Source organism: Chrysemys picta, chromosome 4 (assembly GCF_011386835.1).
Source record: "Chrysemys picta bellii isolate R12L10 chromosome 4, ASM1138683v2, whole genome shotgun sequence".
Lineage (NCBI taxonomy): Eukaryota > Metazoa > Chordata > Testudines > Emydidae > Chrysemys > Chrysemys picta.
The window spans coordinates 98,258,595-98,284,127 of NC_088794.1; the positions used below are offsets into that span (position 1 = coordinate 98,258,595).

A 25,533-nucleotide genomic window follows, 5' to 3' on the forward strand; every position below is an offset into this window, starting at 1 on the left:
AGATGCTTAAATGTTGAGGGTTTGGAATTGTCTGCAGTAACAATAATAAATATGGCACTCTTGTTAATACACTCCAGAATATTAATCTTTTTCACAGCTGCATCACACTGTTGACCCATATTCAATTTATGATCCACTGTAACCTCCAGATCCTTTTCAGCTGTACCACTATCTAGCCTAGGGGTGGGCAAACGTTTTGGCCCGAGGGTCACATCTGGGTGAGGAAATTGTATGCAGGGCCATGAATGTAGGGCTGGGGCAGGGGGTTGGGATGCGGGAAGGAGTGCGGGGTGCAGGAAAGGGCTCAGGGCAAGGGATTGGGGTGCAGGAGGGGGCTCAGGGCAGGGGGTTGGAGTGCAGAGTGTGGCAGGGGACTCAGGCCAGGGGGGTGGGGTGCAGGAGGGGTGCGGCAGGGGGCTCAGGAGATGGGGGGCAGGAGCGGTTCGGGGGACAGGCTCCGGCCCGGCACCACTTACTTTGAGCAGCTCCGGGGTGTCAGCGGTGCACAGTGGGGCTAAGGCAGGCTTCCTGCCTATTTTGGGCCCGCGCTCTACCTGGAACTGGACAGCATGTCTACATGTCTGGCAGTGGCTCCTGGGGGTGGGGTGGGGCAGATGGCTCCGCCACGCGGCTGCCCTCGCCTGTGGGTACCAACCCCGAAGCTCCCATTGGTCGTGGTTCCTCGTTCCCAGCCAATGGGAGCTGTGGGGGGCAGTGCTTGCAGGCAAGGGCGGCGCACGGAGCCCCCAGGGGTCACAGGGACGTGGTGCCTGCCTTAGCCCCACTGTGCCATGGGGCTGGCAATCCCGCAAGCCAGATTGAAAGCCCTGACAGGCCAGATCCAGCCCGCAGGCCGTAGTTTGCCCTCCCCTGATCTAGCCAGTTATTCTCCATTTTGTAGCTGTTCATTTGATTTTTCTTTCCTAAGTTAAGTACTTTGCACTTGTCTTTATTGACTCTCAACTTTTTGATTTCAGACCAATTCTCTAACTTATCAAGGTCATTTTGAAGTGTAATCTAGTCAGTGCAGGAGCTGCAACGAGAACCCAGGATTCTTCCACCGTTCTTTTTACTTTGCTATTAGATCATCACCTATATTATTATAACACAGAGGTACTCAACTCTGAAGAATTTTAGACTTCAATGTTGTAGAAAAGGCACCAGACTACTTCAATTCTACATCCCAAGATGTGACACTTTCATAGCAATTTCACAATGCCAGGGAAGGATGGCATGACAATTGTTTTGCAGTTCTCTGCATTTCCTTCTTTCTATGCCCCCCTTTTGTGGTTGTCAGGATGGACAGGAAAGGATCACTGGCACGCTTATCCTTTTGCCAAACAATTCCCACTTGGCCTTGCTGAGGCACCATGGGAAGCACTCTGACATAGCGCTGGTTGAAAGCTGGAATTTCTGTTCAGCTGGAAATTCCAAAATTTCTGGAAAACGTTTGGTTCATTTCACAATGGAAAGCAGAATTTTGAAAGTTTTCTGCAGAAGGGAAATCTGAATAAATTTAGTTCTGAAATAATCAAAACATGTCATTTTGGAAATTTCAAAACAGAATTGATCCTGGTAGACCAAACTTTGGGGCTTCTGGTTCACCAGTCTCTCCCAGGGCTTCTAGGCTCCCTGTGAGCCCCAGCAGACTGATCAGAAGCCATAGCTGAGTTGGGAGCCTCAGAGCTTTGAGAGCCAGGTCTTCCAGTTCTATAACAGGGAGCCTAGACACCCTGAGAGCCCCCCAGGTTTCCAGGTACCCAGCTCTGTGGCAGGAAGCATGGAAGCCAGAAGCCAAGCCCCAGATAGAGCCAGGGTTCCCAGAGCTATCAGGCTCTCGACTCTGTGGTAGGGAGCCTGGCCACCCTGAAGTGCCCATCCCCAGATCAGTTTCCATGGCAGAGCTGCCCTGGAGCAGTGGACCCTGGAAGCGGGAGTCCCCAACATTCCACCAGGCCAGCTGGCAGGAATCCAGGCAGGTTTTTGATAGGAAGTTGCGTGTGGTTTGTTGGAAGTGAAACATGAAATATTTCATATTTGAGGAACTGGCATTTCCTAATGAAACCTGCATTACTGGAAAATCTCTGACCAGGTCTGCTCTGTGATTAGTGCTCCCTTCCTTCTGACTGGAACAGGGACCCATGGACTCTTAATAGCTACATGTGCAGTGGAGTGGGAAGGCTGTGCTGGACCATTATTGTAAGTGGTATATGTAGATTTTTTAAAAAGCTAGTTTATTTTACTTCATTACTACAAAGAAGCCTTTACCATGTGGATTTTTAGTACTGAGCAAAGTATTGAAAATACACACACTCAACGTATCAAATCTGTTCTTATCTTTAATAACGCAGTGGTAGCAACAGATTAAAAATCCCTTCCAATGCTGATTTGTTTGAAATCAGCTAAGGTCAGCTGCTTTTTTTAAAAAAAATCTCCAAATATCATACCATGATACAAGAGATGCCTCCTCTGGTTCAGTCTCTTCCACTGGACTGAAGTCAAGAGCATTTTTGTCCAACCCCAAGAGTTCAGCTATGCGCTCTGCTCCATACAAGTCACCATATTTGTTAATAACCTAAAAGGGGAAAAGATGAGCTTCTGGTCAGGACAAGACACTGGTGTCACATCCCCTTTACTTTACCCCCATTTATCAAAAATTTTAAAACCTCAGTTTTCCAGGATTGGCACTGCAAGAACAGAGAGAACTCAGAGAAAGAGAGAAAAAGCATTTAAAAAAATGAAAAATAGAAGCATAAAAGGCTATTATCTGAAAGCTTTGGTATAATTTAAAGTAATTTGAGCTGGCATGTTTTTCTTTTTTTAGGGGGATGAGGGGGCTTTGTATCCTAATGATGACAATGGCTGTAAATTAGAATTGCATGGCTGATTGACAGCACAAAGTTATTTAGAATGTATGAGTCTAGGAATTAAGCCAAAGCACTCTCTCTTCTTCCTCTTCCCCCACCCACATCACAACTGACTATTCCCAGTAAGATTTACCATAACTATGAGTTCCATGAAACAAAATGTAATTCTCAAATGTCTGTATGCTTATACCACAAAAATAAAGATATTTGAATTAAATACACAGTATATTGTTTTACGTTAGCCATAATAATCTAAAGAACCTACCTTCCGTTTTACAAACTTGTCCCAGTAATTGTTAGGAAAGGATCTGCATAGATAAAAAGTTCTCAAGTTATTTAACCCATTGATGAAGGCAAAAAACAAATACAATTCATGCTCATGGTAGTGTTTTGTTTCAATTTGCCTGAAGCACCCACTGCTCTCAAGCTCTGAGCAGAACTACTTTTCATGTCAGTGGGATTTGTGCAAGGACAGTAACTGGCCCTCACGAATTGTAATGCACTGTAACACCAATGTCTCTTCTAGCTTTTTCTCTTTATACCATCCATGTAAATACTTATTAGTGAAATATAAAGGACAAACTGCTGGTTGCTTTCATTTAATGCTCACCATTACCCAATAGTGTGAAGACTGCCATCATAACATCCTTCAACACTAAACAAATCCGTTTGAAAAATCCTTCCTAGTCCCCACCCGCACCCCAAGATATGTGAGCACAACCCAGCTTTGCATTCTTGGAGAAGATAAAGAAGTTTCTCAATGCAGATGACTCTTTTCAGCATGTTAACTACTAGAGTAGCCTTGATTTCATTTCTATCCAAGGCTGAAAACACAGAAATAGACATTTTCGCGGGGACACATAGCACCAGAAGTCACAGTGCATTGACACTATAAATATAAAGATGATGATTTAGGTTATGTTTACACTTAAAGTTGGGGGGGGGGTGATTCCCTGCCCAAGCAGACATACTCATGCTAGCTCTCATTGAGCTAGCACACTAAATAGTAGTGTAGCCACAGGCAGTGGTGAGGGGCAGTACTGCCTAGCCGTCCCGAGCACAAACCCATGCAGGTTTGTACTTGGGGTGGCTAGCTCGTGCCATGCCTGTATTACCATTGCTACACTATTGTTTTTAGTGTGCTGGCTTGATGAGAGCTAGCACAAGTATGTTTGCTACAGCTGGGAATCACACCCCCAGCTCCAAGTGTAGCTGTAGCCTTAGATGAAGCGGTGATTAGTTGTAATTGTATTCTCTGAAGGTACATCATCGTAACTAAGGCCCTACTTAACTTGTGATATTGCAGTATTGACGATTCTGCAATATTAGGCTTCCACCACAGTTTTCACAGTGGGAGCCCCAGCCACCCAAGGGCTGAGAGTGGGAGTCTGCGTTGTCAGCCCAAGATGGGCACTGTCTGCGTCAGGCCCCTGCTCTCAGCCCTGAGCAGCTGATGGGGGGAGGGGAGAAGCCCGCTCTCAGCCCCATGTTCCCGCTGTCAGTTCCAGCCCCCCACTCTCAGCCCTGGGCAGCTGACAGTGGGAGCCCCTGCTCTCAGCCTCGTGTTCCCATTGGCAGCCCCAGGCCATGGTCTCAGCCCCGGGCTGCTGACAGCTCAAGGTGGTTGACCGAGGAAAATCACGGGAAAGTAATAATGGACCTCAATACTGCAAATAACAAGGTCCGTTATTATTTTTCTGCAGTTTTCTATGGCTTGTCCACAACTCAACTGCAATTTTTTGACAATCATCCCGCAATTCAATTAGGGCCTTAATCATAGCACATACCACTGTTGGGTCCAAAATCCCAGCACAAAGGCCAGATAGAACACAGACAGCTCTAATGTTATGAAACTTCACTCCAGCAGGTGGCTTGCCCTTCAGAACAGCCATGTCCCTAGTGTCCCCAAAAGATAATTCCTTTCAAGTAATAAGTGAAACTGAAAGTACTGTATGTACAAGGGTACACAAATATGGAGTTAGAAAGGTTACAGAATCTTCAGTCACCAAAATGTGAGTGAGGGATGAATAGTTCTCCTAAAATTGCCTCTACAACAGATTCCCCACTCTTTGGACATTATTGAACTCCCCGAGGTCTTCATGAAATAATTTTTTTAAAACAATAAGATACTGCAATAGCCAGTGGGAAATATGTGAATCTTGATCTGTAGCAGAGAAAGATACCTTTCAAAACAATGTCTTTCCTTCATTATCTCTAGTGTCAGGAGAGGCAGAAATATGGATTGTTACTAGCACCTAATTGACCAAACCATTTCTGGTTCTTGACCTTTTTAGGGATGGCAGTGGCCAACAGCCCATCATCATCAGAGTCTTGTTCCATATGATCACATAGAATCAGGGATTTTTCTCTGCTTCCCAGCCTGGAATCCCTATATCTGGTAGTATGGTTCATGACAGAGTAGAGGCTGAGAGTTTTGTGTCTTTGTGCACCTTTGTTGTCTGTTACCTGGTTGTGGGTTCAAGTGTTGCTCCTCGTTTTGAAAACTCTAAGACCTTAAAGGACAGGTTGCTTCAGATGCAGTGGGCTAGTTCCATATGACCTGTATCTTGTCTAGGGATACCTTGAATTGAGCTGCATTTATCAGAGCGCCTATTTACTTATTTTATTTCATACGATATGTAAAAAGATCATTAAAACATACAGGAGGTGTTGGGTATACTGAGAGAATCATATCTTCAAGTACACTGAGGTGACCAATGCTTGAGATCCACTTCACATTAAGACCAGATTTTAGTCAGCTGAAAGTGGCGTTCATCTTTGATTCAACTGGGGTGATGATGTAGCAGGAGTAGTACAGACTGTATAATATGTTCTTTGAGCCCAGCTGACAATGTCTAACTTTTTAGTTCTAGTTCTGCTGAGATTGAGGCACTGAATGCCTTAACTGCTTGCTTTCAGGAGTCAAAGAAACATGTTGGAAGTCAATGGGTTCCTCGCTCTGCAGTTTGGAGGAGGTAAGGCCACCCTCTCAACATTGGTTTTCAGAGGCAATAGTGTAGTGGGTCAAAGCACTCAAATGCTACCCTTAGACCCGGTGACGTGTATGTAGATATAATTGGCAAATCTGTCATGCTCTGCTCAGAAGGAGACAGTGTTGTGGTCACATTTATCAGAAGGTGAGATAACTACATTTGGGACTTTTTTACGTTGCTTCCTCTCAGACACTTCAAATCTCTAGGATGAACTACTGGCAAAAATAAAATGTGCACATGAACTGGAGAGAGAGAAAAGTCTGAGAATAGGGAGGAAAGGAGCCCTGAGGCTTCTTTGCTGTCACAGAACAAAAAACCTGGAGGAGACAGAAGAAATCATGATTTTGTGTTTTCTAAAACAGCCACTGAGTCAAAAGAAGCACCATGAAGAATACTTATGTTAGGAGAAAGAAGAACAGGAGTACTTGTGGCACCTTAGAGACTAACAAATTTATTAGAGCATAAGCTTTCGTGGACTACAGCCCACTTCTTCGGAGAATAAGAGATTTGCCTGAAAAAATATTGCTCAGCACCCATCCATCTAATAGAGCTGATGGTGCAGGACTGCTGAGATAGTATAGTGAGTTTCTTCATCAATAGAAGTCAAAAATGAACTCTGGTTAGGATCTCTAGGAACATTTCTACAGAGGGCATGTCTGCATAGCTCCCCTGTTGGAGTAGTAATGGTTAAGAACTTTAGAATAATGGGAGTTCCTGTCTGGCAGTATGGACCCAAGAGTGAGGGATCTGTTGTGGTAGATGTCTTTTAAGAAATAATGTTACACTTGTATAATAATCATCACTTTAAAGAATTTCAGTGGGTTTTCCGTCAAAGAAAGATGACATTCCTACTTAACAAAGAAAACGGGTTGGTTCTTAAACAACATATGACAGGGAAGTAGCTAGACTGGATGGTTTAGAGAACTGGCAATTGCTCACACAGCTCTACATAACTCATCTGAAATTGGCTTAGTATGATAGTGTCTGAAATTAATAATCTGAAAGCTGTTCACTGACTATGTAAAAGGTTTTATACCAAATCCTACTTGATAAGTCTCCATCTCACATAAGTCACCATTACAGTTAACACTAAGGACTTGTCTGCACACGTAGTGTGTTGTGCAGCACATGTAGTTACACGCCACAGTGCAAAGCAGGTTGTGTCCACACTGTGGTGTGTAGCTATATGCAGCAGTGAAAGGCTCTGGCAGGCGGGAGACAGTAGGGAAAGGTTCTGGTGATGGGGAGTTGCTGAAGCTTTTCCCTGCTGCCTCCCCCTGCCAGAGCTTGCCCCCACAGCCACAGTTTGTCACTGTGGTGGGGAAAGGCTCTGGCAGCAGGGAGGCAGCAGGACACTACACTGCTAAAGGTAGCAGTGTAGATTTGTGAGGCACTGCTTGGGCTTGTAGAGAGCTGTGCAGGGTATATACCCTAAGGTTCTGGTGTGTCTTTACTCATCTAAGCAGTGCTTCACTGTCCATAGTGCTATTTAAACCCAGGCTAGGAGTTGTGCAGTGTATGTACTCTACACATCACTGAAAGCATAGACATAGTCTGATTGGCCTTCTTGTTGGCAGTTTCAGTGAAGCCAAGATCCTCCCTCCAGCACAGCATTGAGGTAATTTGGTAAGACAGTGTGGGCAAGCTTGCATTGACACTATCATTGCTGTACCGGTTCTGTGAATGCATAATATACTTCAATCTCTTAATGTATTTTATAAAGATGTCAATCTGGCATGTTTCAGGCACAACATTAAACTTGGAAATGAGTTTTCTTTGTAAAATGAGATAGTAAGTAACCAACATCAGTGGCGTCTGTTTGACAAGGACAAATTATCTGTGGCTTGTCAGAGCCAGTTCAGACTCTAGGTTCCTCCTTCTCACTCATTTACTGGCATGATGACCAATCACTATCCAGAATTTCTCTCTCTGTTGGGTTTCCTCCTCTTGAATCTTCAGTTTGACTCCTTTCGATCTGACAAATCTGTTAGCCTGATCTACCTTCCTAAGGAGGAAAGACTTATTGATGCCTGGTCTTGGAAAGCCCTCATAGGATTAGCCTGTAGATGGGAATATAATTTACCTTTCTGTGATTTGACATGAGACAGTGCAATGATTTCTGTTTAGTAGCACCATATGAAACACACCATGGGGCATGAGAATAAGACTTGGAACTGAACTAGGAGGAGGAGGGGATTGCCTAACCTTTCAGCTAGTCCTTTCTAGGGGACAGTTGCTCATCTAAGCCCTGCTCTCAGCTCTCTGAAGTCAAAGGATGGGTCTGTAGATAACTGACAATTGGCCCGTAGTGCCTAGTGAGAATGTAGAAACCACCTTTGCAAAGCTTGTCCACTACCACTTCCTTTCTCTGACCTAGGAGGTGGCACAGCTGAAGTGGAATCAGTTCTAAGTCTCATTGTACAGGAAATTAGGGCACCTGGACCTGAGGGTAATACTCCTGAGGAAGGTCATGGCATATGGACAGAAGGATTCTCATCCCTTCCGAGAGTATCATCAGTTCCATATGCTAAAATAGCCTTGGCCAGGACAATTAGGATTAAAGGAATCCCATGATGAGCAGTTTTCTTTAGGACTCTCCATAGGAGTTGGAGGGGAGGAAACATGTAACAATGAGAAGTTCAATGAAATGACAAATGCATCCTGCACTAGCATTGCTGGGTCAAGACAATCATTGCCAAAAAAGGAAGCACTTAGCATTGAATTTCCTTATGAACAGTTCCACAGTGGAGATTCCCCAGTTCTTGTAGCTGCTGGAACACTGCTATGGATAACTCTCCTGGGAGAATCTTGGATTAGTATAACTAGCATGCCACACAGTTAAGGAGACCTGGCTCAATAAGATCCTGTATTTCATGGAAGTCTTAAAGTTCCTTTTCCTCAAGAGTTTGAGGCTGCCTCAAGGAGAGCCTCTTTTACCTGTGCATGAACTGTGTGAACTGGTTCTGTCTGTCACAGCCCCAGAGACCAACCATCTAAGCCAGTCCCTCACTCCACAGCTGCTTGAGAGAGAGTGTCTCAGCTCCTGCAGGCTATCTTCCTTCCTCCCTATAGGAAGGCTGGGCAGGCTGGTTTTGTCTGACACAGGCCCAGAAATCCCTTCAGTTGCTGTCTCATTCTACTAGGTAGTGAACATTTTTCACAGTGAAAGCAGAAAAAACACTTATGCCATCCATGGGAAAGCATTAATCCATGAGACATAGTTGAGGTGTTTCAATCCTCTCTCTTTCCCTTTTATTATAGGCTTTTCTGCTCAAGACCTAAATGGCAGCCACATACAGCTGTAGAGGTTGCCTACCTGCATGTTGCTCTGAGTGAGGCAGGAGTCAAGCTGGAGAAGCAGAAGAGGGAGCCCTAAAGAGCAGGAAAACACTAGATGGTCATCACCCTGCCTGCCAAATTGAGGGATGAAAAGAAACCCAGTGTTTGCGCTATTGTGGACTGAGCCTCAAAAGTGATGTTTTTAAATACTTTGCACTCTTCTAGAACTGCACTTATGTTGTTGTTTCTCACAGCTCTGCAAATCTATTAATCCAGAGAAACAAATATCATTAAGCTTAACATTTTAAAACCAATATTAATAGCAAGAATTAATAAATTTCACATAGTAGTATTTTTCCTTGAAGATCAAAACAGCAGCACTACTGCCAATTCTGGGCTATAATACCCGTTACAGAAAATAATCAGAAAATAACACCACCACTTTGCTGTAGGGAACTGATGAATTCAACTCCTACACAAAACCGGTTTGTTACTGGAAAAAACAAAGTTAATTATTTCACAAGTAGAAGCTTAACCTGCAAACTGAATTCTATTGTTGCTAACATTTCCCTAGAATCATACATCAAAAATATGTTGCTTCTGTGTTTTAATAACTGTATATTAATCAAAGCTGTCATCACAGAGTATTATTCAGCTTGTTGACTCTCATTACATTTTCTAATGTGCAATTATCTACTGACAAAATGAAAGACCATTCTGGATGTAAGAAACAGATTGGCAAGATTCCAGAAGAATATTTTCAAGTAATTTTTTAATTCTAACTTTTTACCTATCCGTGTCATCACAATATATGACCAAACTGAAGTTAGTGGAAAACTCCTAGGATTTGGCCTTAGGAAAATAAAGCATTAAAAGGCTGCTAATAATTCAGACATTATCCCTAAAATACTAACATAATTTTGCATTAGAGATGAGCTTCAGGAAATCATGCTTCTTGATGCAAGAGAACAAAACTAGTGTACTTAATTTATAATGAAAAAGCTAGTCATGTTGTTCAATGCAAAAGAAAAGCAGCATTTTAAAGATAATTGAAGAAAATACATACTATGAAAAGACACCATACACTGGCAAACTTATGCACAAATAGAAGAATTCAACTACTGTAATAAGGAAATTCTTTATTAGGTCAACACTAGCAGATGCCATGGCATGTCTTTTTAGCTACTACTAAGGCACACTGATACTGACTGTATCTTTTGGATGGGATATGTAACTTATGAAGTTAGTCCAAGGCTGGAAAATACTTTGGGTAGAGGAGGTTGCTAATGTGTGTGTGTTAAGGATTGAACAGCTGAATCTGGTAGGCCTACAACTTCTATCTGGAAGCATAAATTCCAGCTTGCGCACACATACCTTCTCTAGCTCTGATTGATCTAGTGTGCTAACTGTACAGTAGAGCTGTGTTGATGTGAGCAACAGGAGGGGCTAGTCACCATGGGCATGTATCTAGTATCTTGGCTGGGATCGGACTGGGGGACCTAGCCCCTACTGCTGCTCATGCTGGCGTGGCTACACTCTATTTTTAGCATGCTTGCTCTGATTGAGTTAGTGCAGGTGTATCTCCTCGAGGTGGGATGTAAACCTCTAGCTCCAAGTGTAGATATACTCTAAAGGTGGAAAAGCATTATCCCAACCCAAAGATAGGTAGGCAGCAAAGGCTGTAAGTTCAGAGTAGACAATAGAGGTAACAGACCACCAGTTCCTAAAGAGAGCTCTGCTAAGTATCTCATAATAAGGGAGTCTAGTTACCGACAGATATTTGTTTATGACTGAATAAGGTAGCTCTTTTGGCTTCTTCTCATTGACAAAATATTGTTTCTTTCATACATATTGGTAATTACTTTTGAAAGTCCATTTTTTAAAATACTTATTTATGCCTATAAATATACAGCCAACCATTGTTTTAGACTTGTAAAGAATTGGATACATTGTTGTTCTTCTCTAGCCTTGTTCAACAGCCTTTAATATACAATGCAGTAACAGGGAAAGGAAGGAGATCTAACTTTATTGCTGGGCCACTCAAAAACATGCTACTAAAACCTCTTACAGAGGGAACTCAGAAAAATAGCCTCCAAGCTAAAGTTTGCTTTACAAGAAAAGTGTTAATTGGGTAGAAGTGATCCCAGTTCGGAAAGTTCTAAAATCCATCAAATTTCCTTGTCACATTGCCTCTTATATATGGAACAACAGCTGTTAATTGATTTATCTCACTAGACTGACCTCACACTTGGTAAAGCAACCCCCATCCTTTCATATATTTATACCTGCTCCTGTATTTTCCACTCCATGTATCTGATGAAGTGGGTTCTAGCCCACGAAAGCTTATGCCCAAATAAATTTGTTAGTCTCTAAGGTGCCACAAGGACTCCTCGTTATTCCAATCAATGTTCATTGAATGCCCTCTATCTCTTCTGTCAGAACACTCTGCAACAATTACTTACCTGTATGGCAACTGTTGTTCTTTGAGATGTGTTGTCCACTTATACATTCTACTGTAGGTGTTTGCGTGCCCATTGCAGCTGGGTCTGAGACTTTTGTCAGAAATAGGCAGTTGTGCCCCGGTTACCTTGTGCCAGGAGCCAAGGTATAAAGGTGTGGCTGCCACCTCCCTCTCAGTTCCTTCGCACTACCACAAAACTAATACCCAAAGTAGAGATGAAGGCGTGAGGGCCGTGGAATGTATATGCACACAACACATCTTGCAGAACAACAGTTACTATACTGTAAGTAACTGTTTCTTCTCATTTGACTGTGCACATACACATTCCATTGTAGGTTACTCACCAGCAGTAACCCTACAGGTGGTGAGATTTTGGATTACTTGAAGAGAGTCTGCAACACTGACTTGCTGAAGCTGGCATTGTCTCTGGACACTTGAGTTATAGTGTAGTGTGTGGAAAAGGTATGTGCGGATGAACATGCTGCTGCCTCACAAATATCAACTACAGGTACATTCCTCATGAAGACTGATGAAGTGGAGTTAGCTCTAGTGGAATGGGTGGAGGAGAGACTTTGCTTGGAAAGCTTGATACAGTCAGAAATCCAATGTGATATATGATGGGCTGTTGCCCTTTAATCCTATCAGCATAGGCTACAAAAAGCCTGGGAGATGATTTGAAAGATTTCCAGGTACAATGCCAGAGCTCTCTAAACAGCCAAGATATGAAGTTTTTATTTGGCCTTGGTAGAATGAGGTTTTAGCAAGAACACTGAGTGATGTATAATCTGATTGAGATAGAATGTGGAGACAACCTTAGTCATAAACTTAGGGTGTAGCCTAAGAGAGCTTGTCTTTGTGAAATACTGTGAGAAAGAGGGTCAACTAGAAGTACCGGAAGTTCTCACACCCTCCTCACAGAGGTAGCTGCTACAAAAAATGCTGTTTTCACTGACAACAATGGCAAGGATGTTGTTGCCAAAGGTTCAAAGGGGGGACCCATTAAATGGGACAACACTCAATTCATGTCCCATGAAGGTGAAGGATTGGACACAGGTGAGCATGAGTAAGTCCCTTTAAAAATCTGGATATGAAGGGACACAAAAAGATAGAATATAAATCCACTGGTGGATGTATCACAGAAATGAATGATAAATGGACACTTATTGAACTGGGAGAACGATCTGAAGATTTCAGATGCAGCAGGTAGTTTAGTATGTGTCTAATCTCGGTGTTAATTGGTGTTAACTGGTGAGGTTCAGTCCAGACTGAAAACCTTTTTCATTTTACTGCACAAATGGCTTTAGGGGAATCTTTTCTGCTGATCACCAAAATGGCCTGCACATCTTGGAAGCAGACTCTCTTCTTATTGCTCAACAAGAGATTATCCACACCATGAGGCAGAGAGATTGTAGGTTGGGGTGCAGTGACTTGCCTTGATTCTATGACAAGAGATCTTCAACCAGAGGTACAGCTATGGGTGATCAAATGGAGAACTGATATAGGTCTGTGTACAAATACTGCCTTGGTCAGGCTGGTGCACAGAGTATGTGTAGTACATGTTGCCTACCATGAATCAAAGATACTTTCTGTGGCCAGGATATATTTCCATGTGAAAGTAAGTGTCCTGCAAATCAACAACAGCATACCAATCCAGAAGGGATAACAGACACAAGGATGACCATCATGAACTTGATTTTCTTGACAAATGTATTCATCTTTCTTAAGTCCAGAACACAATGAAATACACCTCTCTTTCTGGGCATCAGTAGTGGGAATAACAGCCTTTCCTCTGTGTCCACACCCTACACACTGTTGTAATAATCTTTGTACAAAGTATGCCTTGTGAGGGATCATCTGAAAATTTATAATTTGCTGGTTAATAGTATCCTGATAAAATGTGTGGCAACACTGTATGTGAAATTATAAGATTTCCCTATATAATGTAATTAACACACATTCCAAACTACAACAGAAGTTGGCAAAAAGGTCTGACTCAAACCAAGTAATGCGTGCTCTGCCTAATTTGCATTTAAGCACTAAACTGTAGACAAAGAAACCTCAAACAGGAGAGGAAAAGCAGCAGGGAATATCCTTCTCTATAGACTTTTTGTCTCCAGAATCTCAGCTGGAAATGTTTTCCGGGGAGGGAGGTGGAGACAGACACTATAAAAATAAGGTATCTTCCCCTCCCCCGACCCCTTCTCTCTCTTTCGCCTCTCTGCCCATTGATTCACTGCACCAGACGGGACGAATGAAGTAGCCATTGAACTGAAGAAGGGATCCTGGCCTAAGAAGTTTGGTCAGTAAGACTGCTGAGAGCATGTGATGAGAAACTTTGCATTGAATTTAACATAGTTTGTTAAGTTAGGCAATAGTTGCATTTTATCTTTATTTTTCTTTTAACCATTTCTGAAGTCTTTGCCTCATTACTTGTATTTAAAATCGCTCTCTTTAAAGTTAATTGTTTAGCTAATCTAGTTTGTTTAAATTGAAGTGTCTGGGAAACTCCATTTGGGGTAACAAGATGTGTGCATAACATTTCTATCAATAAAATGACAGCCTTTATATAAGCTTGTATTGTCCAGGAGAGGTCTGGGCAGGACATACATTTCTGGGGGGAAATCTAGGATTGGGAGTGTGTTGGGGTCACTCTGCAATATAACCAAAGCTGGTAAGGCTGTCTGCAGCACACACACAGACAACAGTCCTGACTGGATGCTATAGCAGCAAAGCATTGTAAAGGGCACCCCAGGTTAGAGGGAAGGCATGACACAGCTACTTATTATTCTGGATTGTGCCTTGGGTATGTCACAACTTCTTTTATTGCTCCCAATTGTAAAACAGACTGTGTTTCTTGACGCAAAACAGCCTGATGAGATGGGTCCCTGAAAAAGGATGGGAAAAGTGGGTTGGGTGAGTCACCATTGATGGTGCTGGCCCTGCCTATGTTGTAGGCTGCATCAATGATGTAGATGACCCTTTCAGTGTTGTGGTGATAAAAGATGCTGATGTGGTTGAAACTATTATGAGCAGTGTTGGAAGATGCAGGAAAGGATAGTCAGGCAGGAGACACAATAGATCTTTTGCCATAAAGAACGACTGTGGTGTCAATGTGTTGATCTCTCTGATGGAGAAGAAGGCACTAGTCTCGATGGCCCCACTGGAGCTAGAGTCAATGGTGTCACATCAGATGGTGCTGGTGTCATTCGGTGTTTGTGATGAGACCTCAATTCAGCACCAGAGGACTTTATTTTATTTTTTAAAATCTTTGCCCCTTTTTGTGGGATGAATAATGAGATTTTGATGGTCTGTCAGTCTCAGAGGACAACGATGGTTTCAAACACTTCATGGAGGCCATGGGAGACAAAGATGAACAACCATTTCTCACCCAGTATGGGCTTAGGAGCTGAGGCAGCTGGAGGGGTACTACTCATGAATGAGCTCTTCATCCTCCCATGGTTAGGGTCGGGCACTGAAGAGAGACACATTGCCTTTTCAGGTAACTGTACCTTAAGGCAGAAGTCCATTTGCTTTTTCATCTTCATCAGAAAGGAGGTACAAATGGGACATTCATCCCTCACATGTCCCTTGCCTAAACAGATTAGGCTATTTTGTGCCTATCGCTTACAGGGATCACAGCCCCCTTGTTAAATTCTGGCAATTTTTGCATTCTGACCTCCAGCCTCAAAGAATCAGTAAACTATCTAATTATAACTATATACAGATAACAGAATTTCTCTTTTTTACATGCTGGCTAAGAGAAGAGAACCAAATCTCAAGCGTGATAGGGAGTTCCAGCTATTGCCATGGGAGGTAAGAAGGAACTGAGAGGGATGTGGCAGCCACATCCCTTTATGCCGTCAGCTCCATGCATGAGGATAGTGAGGGTGCATGTGCTGCTGACAAAAGTCATCGACTTGAGTGCATTGGGCCCACATACACCTACAGGGGAATGAGTATGGGATAATCACTCAAAGGAGAACCATCCTATTCAGTGAATCATTTCAATTATAAACACTACAAACCACTCAATGCTTATTCTCTATTGTATTTTACAGTTCTATAGCCTTTTGTGCCTTTAAGTGCTTTGAGAGCAGGGACTATGTTAGGCACAGCTTACTCATTGTACAGCAATGGCGTAACAGGACATAAGTAATATGTAATTATAATGTACAATTTTCTACATGTTTTATTTGATGAAAAATTAAAACACACTGTAATGGTGTACCTATATATAGCTCTGATGTATCAGTTTGCCACAGAAAAGTCCATCTGCATGAGATGGACCACTGGAGAACACACATGTAAAAATCTATTTGATTTGTGATGTACCCTAGGTGCATTGCCTATGAAAAGTGATTATCAGTAAGGGCTCTATATCATTCTCTTCCGATTAAGCAGTATTCTGTGTTCAGTCTACTACACTGAAGAATAATCAGTTTGGTTGCATTAACATGCAAATGGTAATTTGAAATCTCAATATTTTTAAAGTGCCTCATATCTATCTCTTCTAACCAATTCAACACCTTGAACAATGGCGGAGAAAGAAAATCCAAGTGACCTTCTGACCTGAGTGCTGCTCAACGTTGTTACAATCCTTTGTTTTTTTCCCCTCGCTCTTGCTTACATGCACAGAAAAGCAAATGAGACTTCTATGGATCACTGTGTGAATCCTACACTATTTTCTATTATTTACGAACTGGACAGAAAAGTCAGATCCACTTAGATATTCAGATAATGCCTTTTTACTCCTGGTTTACTTCTCTTGTTATATACTAATTTTGTCTGATGAAGAGGGGAAAAAGTACCAATTTATTATATGAATTAAAAAGGAAAGAAGAAGAATATAACAAAAAGAGAGGCGCAAAAGCCAAAATGTTTTCCCAAGTGATTCATTTGTAAAATTTCTTAGGGAAGAGGCTGAGAGGCGAGACTTACAAAAGCCTTGGAGTTATAAATTAAACATTGCTATAAATTTAGCCATAACAAATCAAACCACAGAAAAATACAAAGAGGAAAGGAAAAATACATTCCCTGATATGGTATCTGCTAGGTAAACAGATCTTTAGTAATATCAGACCCCAAAACAGAATCTGCTATTAAATCTTTGTTGAGATATGAGGAAAGATAACCAATTTTTGTGTGTGGACTAGGTGGTATGAGTGTTAGTGAAGTTCCACTGCAAAGTTTTGTGAGCTATACTATTTTTAGATGTTTTTTAACATCTTGTTTTACTTACGGAGTGTTTATGACCAGACGATCCCATTGTCCTTTAATGTCATCCTCTGAGGGCTGTTCTGTAATGTACAGACCATCAAATTCCAACTTCCTGGCAATTTCTTTTTCTCGCTTAAATACAACCAGAGGAACCTTTGGAAAATGGATATTTAAAATGCTTGTAATGGTTCACACATTTCTTAGAAACAATTAGGTCTCTCTACAGTGTAAAACTAACCCTCAGAACACTACCTAATTTCAAGCCTTGGAACTGGTACATTCTAAGAACAGGATATTCTGGACATTGGTGGGGTTTGGAGGGTTACTCAGCTCAGGGGAATAAAGAATGAGTTCTGATGTTGCTTTTGGATGAGAACATTGTATTTAGGAGTGACCATAAAGGTGTGTCAGGGCTCTTGCAGCAGCATCTTCAGCCACTGAAAGTTGTTTATATAAAAGATAAATGTATTTATACTAAAAGTTAAATGAAACCAAACTTCTGGCAGAAAACAGAAATCAAAGCAAAGTCTAGATGCTGTACTTCACTGTCCTGCCTACAAATCTTGGTGGAAAGCACCTGGTGCCAGAAAGTCTACTATGGGGTGGTTGCATTGGTGCAGTGTGCTTCCAAACTCCCCTGGAGAGCAAGCCAGCATATCCCCAAAGTTGGTGGTGCTAACTGGGGTGTGTGTGTGGTTATAGTGGTCAAGAATGTATTGATTCAACACATGGCAGCCTCTGTTCAGACAACACTTGCCATCACGCACCCAAAACTCCAAGCAAGAGAAGAGGGGGAGGTACTAACACTTCTCTTCCCCCAGATTAATCCCTGCTAGAATAAAGGGAGAAATTGACTGCTTTTAACGTGACTGATTAGGCTTTAAACTCTGAATATTTTAAACTAAATTACACTGTATTATGTTTTCCTCACAGCAGTAAGATGCCTACCAGTTCTGTGGAAGCCATTCAGATATGAAGGTGATGGATGCTTATAAGAATCTAGACAAAAATAATCATCTTGATCTCAGCTCTGATATTCATGTGTGTTACGAGGAGTGATTTTGGTACTTGTCTACATTCAATTGAAACTGAAGAGTTCAAAGTCTCAGAACAGTGAAATGGAGTTAGATGTCTACCAAACATGAATAAGTAGCTGGGTTTCAAACATACACACAACTCACCTTTAGACAATAGTAGCCAATCACACAGACAAAGGAGATGATAGTATGAATAATTGCCAGAGCCCTGAGTGTTGGTGCCATGTAACCTGTACTCTCTTGTAAAACAAAAAACACCACTCCCTCTTCCTCTTCCTCTTCTTCAAATGAATTCCACAAATCAGCGTCTTCCTCTAACTCATCTAATGGTTCTTCTGTCACCTGGAATGGAGAAATACACACACAAAGCAACAGGAATAACTTAAGCTTTTTTCCATTCTCTTAGTCACAGATCTCTTTTTGCTCCCTATTTCTGTGTTGTTTTTTTTATGAAGATCATTTTGCACTTTACATGAGCGCTGAGTCCTAAAGAGTGAAGTTTTTCATCCTCAGAACAAGAGAAGCACAGATACAAGAAGAATGCAGGCTTCCTACACTACCTCGTCAATGTACCTCACACTTGACATCGAAGGAGCAATTCAGCGGTAGCTCAATTTACAAATCTCCCTGTTAGGGAGTGCAATGGCAAAAATGAAAGCAAAAACAATGCAAAGGTAACACCAATGTTTTATTAAATAAACAATTATTGTAATGCTGATATAACATGGTATAACAAACTTCAGGGTTTGTTTTGGAATTTACACTATTTATGACTACTAGTCTCAGAGGAAGGGGGCAAAAGCTATGTTGTTGTCACCAATTCACTTGTTGTGCACACATCTTTATTTCACAATCTTCTTTAAAGAGTTTACAAGTCTGCTATAGCACTTGATTAGCATTTCACATTAATCTCTGGCCAACAAGCTCCTTGTTGCTCTAAACTCTGCCCGGGCCATTGCAAAACTGGCCTCAGAATCAGGGAGCCATAACTGGCTCCCTGAAATCCAAAATTCTCTTTCCTCTCCTATGACCAGTGGAGGCTGGATGCAGCAGAGAAACTGGCCCTTCATTTCTAGGTTATCAGTAGAGGTCAGTAGTGGCCAAACTGTTACCATTTGATAGCATGTTTGATGACCTATGCAAAATTAACTGAGCAATGTCTTCCACACGCCCCCACCAAGGGTTGGTCAGACCAACGGGGATGAGCCAGTGGCCCAGGAGAGAGAACATAATTGGTGATACAGGGAGCTGGGTCCCTCTTCCTGAGATCTTCTGCCTCCCAATGGCTGGGCTGTGGGGACTAGGTGGGCTGACTGGCTCTCGCACTCCTCCCATAGCCTGTTTAAATTCTGCCCAGACATTTCTAGGTCCTTTAGTATAGGACCTGAGTTCTTCAGGGTGCTGCTGGTATGACCAATTGCCTATTTTCATATTAAAAAGGAATTTTTCCCGTTTAGCCAAATGGCTAAGTCCCAATAGGGTTTTTTTTTGCTTTCTGTGCAGTGTCATGGAGGCACAGTTGAGTTGTAAGCAATAGGACTTCAATGGTTTAATATTAGAAAAGGTAAGACTGATTAGTTAGTCACAGCTTGAGGCTGGTGTTCAATGCAGATAAAGGCTAAAAAGGGCCAGCTTCAAGGCATAAATGAGAACCAGAATTTCACTGGTGTGCCTATAGGACAGGGGTGGGCAAACTATGTCCCGTGGGCCACATCTGGCCCGCGGGACTGTCCTGCCTGGCCCCCGAGCTCCTGGCCCGGGAGGCTAGTTGTTGGCCCCTCCCCCGCTGTTTCCCCTCGCCCGCAGCCTCAGCTCGCTCACTCCGCCACCGGCGCAATGCTCTGGGTGGTGGGGCTGTCAGCTCCTGGTGCAGCGCAGCTGCAGAGCCCGGCCTGCCCCGGTCTCTGTGCTGCATGGTGGCAGCGGTGGCAGCATGACCGAGCTCCAGCCGGGCGGCAGGGCTGTAGCGCCGCCAACCCCGGTGCTCCAGGCAGCATGGTAAGGGGGCAGGGAGCAGGGGGGTTGGATAGAGGGCAGGGGCATTCGGGGTGGTGATCAGGGGGGAAATGGGGTTGAATGGAGGCAGGGATCCCGGGGGGGGGCAGTCAGGAAGGAGGGGGGGGTTGCATGGGGCAGTTAGGGGCAGGGGTTCCGGGGCAGTCAGGGACAGGGAGAAGGGGTGGTTGGATGGGGCAGTCAGGAAGGAGAGGGGGGTTGGATGGGGTGGCAGGGGGCAGTTAGGGGCAGGGGTTCCGGGGCAGTCAGGGGACAGGGAGAAGGGGTGGTTGGATGGGGCAGGGGTTCCAAGGGGGCAGTCAGGAAGGAGAGGGGGGGTTGGATGGGACGGCAGGGGTCCAGGGGTAGTCAGGGGACAGGGAGCAGGGATGTGTGGATGGGGCTGGGGTCCCAGCGGGGCCATTAGGGAACGGGGGGGTTGGATGGGGCAGGAGTCCGGGGGGGCAGACAGGAGGTGGGGGCCAGGCCATGACCCCCTCCCCTAACCGGCCCACCATACAATTTACGAAACCCAATGTGGCCCTCAGGCCAAAAAGTTTGCCCGCCCCTGCTAGAGGAAACCTGACGCCTTCATGGACTAATGTCTCCCCTTGATACTCCTAGCTCCCTGACTGGGGGAATGCAAGAGGATTCAGAAGTGAGCTGAGTCCTAGGGGTCGAATTAGGTGGATGTACCCTGAGGAACCCTTACACTGAACTGTTAAATGCCTGGCACATCATGCTGTATCTCAATGTTAAATTAATAAAGTTGCAGCCTGCTGTTTAAAATCCATCCTTTGCATCTGTTATTCATTTGCCTATATGTCCTCATCAATTTAAAACATGTTCGTAGTGGACAGGTATCTTCAAAACAAAAAATATCTTCACAATAGGCACTAACAACCTTGTTCGTTTCAGTGAGAAAACAGACTGGATGATGGGTATGAAGACTGAAGTATCGTCTCACACCTAGAAATAGTTAAAGATGAAGACAATGTGGGGGAAACAATGCACTGAAGTCCCCCATTGCTACCCTCTACTTTTTTTTGTTTTGTTTTATTTTAAAGAGATCTTAAAAATGAATTGTGACTATTTTAATAAAAAAAGCACCAAACACTTTTGAGGAAAAAGCAGCCAAATTTTACAAATAGACAAAACAGAACTATCATACAGAAAAGCAAAAATGTTATCTAACCCAGCTAGAGTACAAGAGACCTTAATATGATTCCTAAATGATTTAGTTACCATTTCCACGCTGAAAATCAAGGTGACCAGTATTATGCAAAAAGTAGTACTGTTAAAGAAAAAGTTATGTGAGTTGAAGTTCCAATTTAGGACAGATTTTAGAGCAACATTTAAGAAAATTGAAAGTGCTTTGAGAGATTGAGGGGTTTTGTTTTGTTTTTTGGCTTGGATTTACACATTCCTTTGTCAGGGTTTGCAATCCAAAACCAATCACATTGTGCCAGTGCACCAGAGCCAAAAGAAAAAAATGACTATAAATAAAAGTTCAACTGATTAGTCTGTTTTCATTGTCTTAAACTGAATAAAATACAGAAGTACCTATGTTAAGTTACTCAAGGTGTGATTAGTAACTCAGGTAAGAACATAATTTTAGATGTATTATTTCTAGGCTGGCAGTGTTGATTTTAGTCAGTGCATGTAGGGTTTATAATAATGGGTGTCCAGTTTAGATTAACTATGTTAAAACCAGCCTTCAGCCAGCTGCTCTGGAAAATAAGTAGAAAACACTACAAAGAATGAAACGCAGTAAATAATACTTTACCTTGTAGAACAGTAGTATAAAGTTGATGGCAAATGCAACAAACAGAGCAAGAAATCTTAAGTTGTAGAAATTTCTAGCCAAGTAATGCTGGAAATACAAGGAACATTTAAATAAACAAAATTAGAAGTGTCATGGAATCAGAATTGGGGAAGCAGTTAGGAAGTTATTTAAGAGAGTCAAATCTAAACTATGTTCTGCAATGTTCAACAAAACAATTACAGCTATCATGGTAGAATCACCAGCCCTGCTGTCTAGAATTTTTGTGATCCTTTCTTTTTTATCTATATATTCATGACAGGGTACTTGTGGCCTTGGGGGAAAACTACACAGAGGAGCTAGCCAGACTCCAGTTGGTAGAAACCAGTGGGTCTGGAACAATTTGTAAGGTGGGGGTGTTGGGGGCGGGGGGTAAAGGGAGCAACTGCCCAGGGGCTGCTCCCAGAAGCGGCTGGCACATCCCTGCAGCCCCTGGAGAGGGGGTCTCCACGTGCTGCCCCTGCCCCAAGTGCCAACTCTGCAGCTCCCATTGGCTGGGAACTGCGGCCCCCTGCCTAGGAGCTGCTGCCAGTGGGGTGTGCCGGTCACTTTCGGGAGCCGCCTGAGGTAAGTGCCAAACCCTCCCACCCCGCACCCCAACCCCCTGCCCCAGCCTAGAGCCCTCACCCCGACCCAAACTCCCTCCCAGAGCCTGCACCCCATCCCGCACCCAAACTCCCTCCCAGAGTCCGCACACTGAATTCCCCCTGCACCCAAACTCCCTCCCAGAGCCTGCACCCATGTCCCCTTCCACACCCAAACTCCCTCCCAGAGCCTGCACCATGTCCCCTTCTGCACCCAAACTCCCTCCCAGAGCTTGCACCCCATCCCGCATGCAAATTCCCTTCCAGAGCCTGACCTCGCACTCTCTCCTGCACCCAAACTCCCTCCCAGAGCCTGCACCCTGAATTCCCCCTGCACCCAAACTCCCTCCCAGAGCCACGCCCCCTCCCAAACCCCAAACCCCTGCCCCAGTCTGGTGAAAGTGAGTGAGGGTGGGGGAGAACAAGCAACGGAGGGAGTGTGGGATGGAGTGAGTAGGGGACGGGGCCCCAGAGAAGGGACGGGTCATGGGCATGGTCTCATGGAAAGGGCAGGGCAAGGTTCTTTGGGTTTGTGTGATTAGAGAGTTGGCAACCCTACCGCGAGGGCATGTAGAAGCCCTGGCCAATCCGGAAGAGCACACCCAACAGTGCAGCTGGCAGCTCACTGGGCACCAGCCAGCGCAGGTGCAGCACTGTCCAAATGTCAGGCGGACCGCGCCTGTGACTTGTGCGTGCATGGAGGCCCATTGACTATTTTGCCTTGGGGCCTGGAATTGCTGTCAGTGGACCTGGCTGAGAGCCATTTAACCAAACCGTAAACTCTGTATTTGATGGAAACCACTTCAAGCCAGGGGGTGCGGCAGGACCCCCAGCACCCCTATTTCCAGCACCTCTGGTAGAAACAGAAGCAGCCAAAGCAGGGACCTTTTTCACCTTTGGACATTCCAGTCAAAACTGTAGAATATTCTCTGATTTTCTCTATCCTGTGCTGATTGGCTGTTTGCTCCAAGCTTTCGCCTCCCTTTCTCTCCCATGTCTCTTCATCTCACCTTCACTCAACATCTTCCCCCCTCTTATCCTCTTCTCCCCTGCCATTTCCTGTCCTGCCCTCACTCCCTTTCTCTGTCTTTTCTTTCCATTTATCAGATCCCCTCCTAAGTAAATTCACCTCCCAAAAATTAAATAAATGAATAGTAAAACTAACTCGACGTTTTCTGCCATCACACTGTTCACACTGTTTGTGTGTTGCACCCCTTCCCCGACCCTGTGTCTGTCTTGTCTATTTAGATATTAAGTTCTTCAGGGCAGGGATTGTCTACTATTCTGCATTTGTATGGTGCCTAGAACAATGGAGCTCCATTACTGGTTGGCCCTTAGGCACTACTGTAAAAACATGATCAATTTTAATACATTAATTTGTAAAAAACTGACAGTATCTCTTCCTTGTATCTCACGCTCAGCTGTTCTCTGTTATTTGACTTGTGATTGACTAAAAGAATGGGAGCAAAACTTACCAGCATTTTCGTTTGATAAATTTCCACAACTTTAAAAAAATTAGCCATAACTGCCTCAGGTTTCTCTATTTTTTGTCCATGCCTTCGTTTCTTTTTCTTGGTTTCCTCCTTTCCCAAATGTTCAGATTGTATTTCTTCCTTTGCTTTGTCTTGTTTCTCACCATCTTCCATACTAGAAGAAAGATTACAGAAATAAAACCGAGTAAGTTCCCGCATTGTCTATGCTATGATTAAAACAGTCCCGATAAAGAGAGGCTGGTTTGAGTGTGAGTTAGTTGCAGAGAAGATGAATGGAAGTGAGTGACTACAAGAAGTGACAATTAGAGAATACAACCAAGAGTCAAAAAAGTTACCTTACTACTAAGTGAGGTGGAAGAATAGTAATAATACACTTAGTGAGTTTAGGGGAGATCAATGGAGAAAAGGCAAAAGCAGCTCAAAGTGGGGTTATTAGCATCAAATGCAAAATGTACAATTACTTGCTGCTTAAACAAGTGAAGTATGTATCCCAGTGCAAGTAATTCAAAATTATCAGAGGTTATGTGCAGAATCTTGAGTTCAAAGTTGAACAGAAGATAGAAACATTTATGGATGTGCCACACAGATTCATAGCAGAGTGGTTTCATTTCAACCAAAAAAATCACCATAATAAAAGTAAGGCGTCAGTGAGGAACGAAAGGAAAATTTCCTTCAGAAGGACCCACCTTACAAAACATGTAGAAGACGACAATTATCCCTCCTGCACAAAAGAATTCATAAGAACATAAGAATGGCCATACTGGGTCAGACCAATGGTCCATCTAGCCCAGTATCCTGTCTTCCGACAGTGGCCAATGCCAGGTGCTTCAGAGGGAATAAACAGAACAGGTAATTCCCTTTACGAGAAGCAAGTATCAAGAGTCACTGTTGTTTTAGAGGCTTCAGTTTTCAGGAACATAAATAGCTGACTGTGTGATAACAGTGAGAATGGTAAGGTAAATTACCACCAAGGTGTGAGGGGGTTGAAACTTTGAGGCAAGTAAATGGTCGATTATAAAGAAATGGAGTGGAGTTTGTGGTTTGGTATGTAGCAGTACCAGTGAAATAAAGACCCATATGAGAGAAGTCTTATGAGCTACTTACATTATTACTAACAAAGCATCATTCCAGGGCTCCTGCATTAACTTTCTTTGGAATGCCCCTGATGATGTGCACAAGAGGGCCAGCCATACAAAGGGAGAGGTTTATGTTTATTAACCACTGGGGAACCTTTTTGGAAAGTAGGATTCTATAAAGAAGGCAGGGTCTTCTCCCTAATCAACCAAAAGTATTTAGACTGCTGGCAATGACAATGAAGATTTAGGGGAGTGAATTTTTAAAACTAGAATTTTTAAGCTGCAGGCTTGCAGGTACTGCAAAGTACTTAAGTTGAAAATGAAATATGGTAGTAAATAGCAGAAGTACAAGGGAATCTGTGTATCCAATGGTGAGAGAGAAGCACTTATGATTTAATTGGAAGGAAGTGCAGGAGAGGAATAAGGAAATAAACTGTCAGTAGAAAGAGTTAGGTGTATTAAAAATAAAAGCTATAAATGCCTACATAACAATATGAAAAGCCTAAAACCAAGAATAGGTGAGGTGGACTATCTGGTATTGGGGGAATACCTAGATATTTTATCAATGGCATATGATAAGGTACATTACTAGCCTCTGGGTCAGGAGACTGAAATCAGTTAGTTGAGAGAGATTGGGGTGGGTGGGGGGAAATCTAACAAAACCATTATAATGGGAGATTTGAACCACTTAATATAAAGCTAGGGTTAC

At 43.3% G+C, this 25,533-nt stretch overlaps 1 protein-coding gene across 21 annotated transcripts in view; it reads right to left on the reverse strand.

The window, feature by feature from the left end:
- Positions 1-25,533, reverse strand: part of RYR3 (ryanodine receptor 3) — a 561,484-nt gene that overhangs the window by 24,047 nt on the left and 511,904 nt on the right. For 17 of the 21 annotated variants that reach the window (XM_065595380.1, XM_065595379.1, XM_065595381.1 and 14 more), the window contains 6 exons: positions 23,731-23,902; positions 21,636-21,722; positions 17,999-18,196; positions 16,840-16,970; positions 3,133-3,175; positions 2,448-2,575 (listed from right to left, as the gene is read on the reverse strand). In XM_065595380.1, the coding sequence (XP_065451452.1) occupies positions 2,448-2,575; positions 3,133-3,175; positions 16,840-16,970; positions 17,999-18,196; positions 21,636-21,722; positions 23,731-23,902 (759 nt within the window). Of the gene's footprint in view, positions 1-2,447; positions 2,576-3,132; positions 3,176-16,839; positions 16,971-17,998; positions 18,197-21,635; positions 21,723-23,730; positions 23,903-24,434; positions 24,574-25,533 lie in introns of those variants that run through there. The other 4 variants (XR_010601064.1, XM_065595378.1, XR_010601063.1 and 1 more) reach the window with 3 other exon arrangements.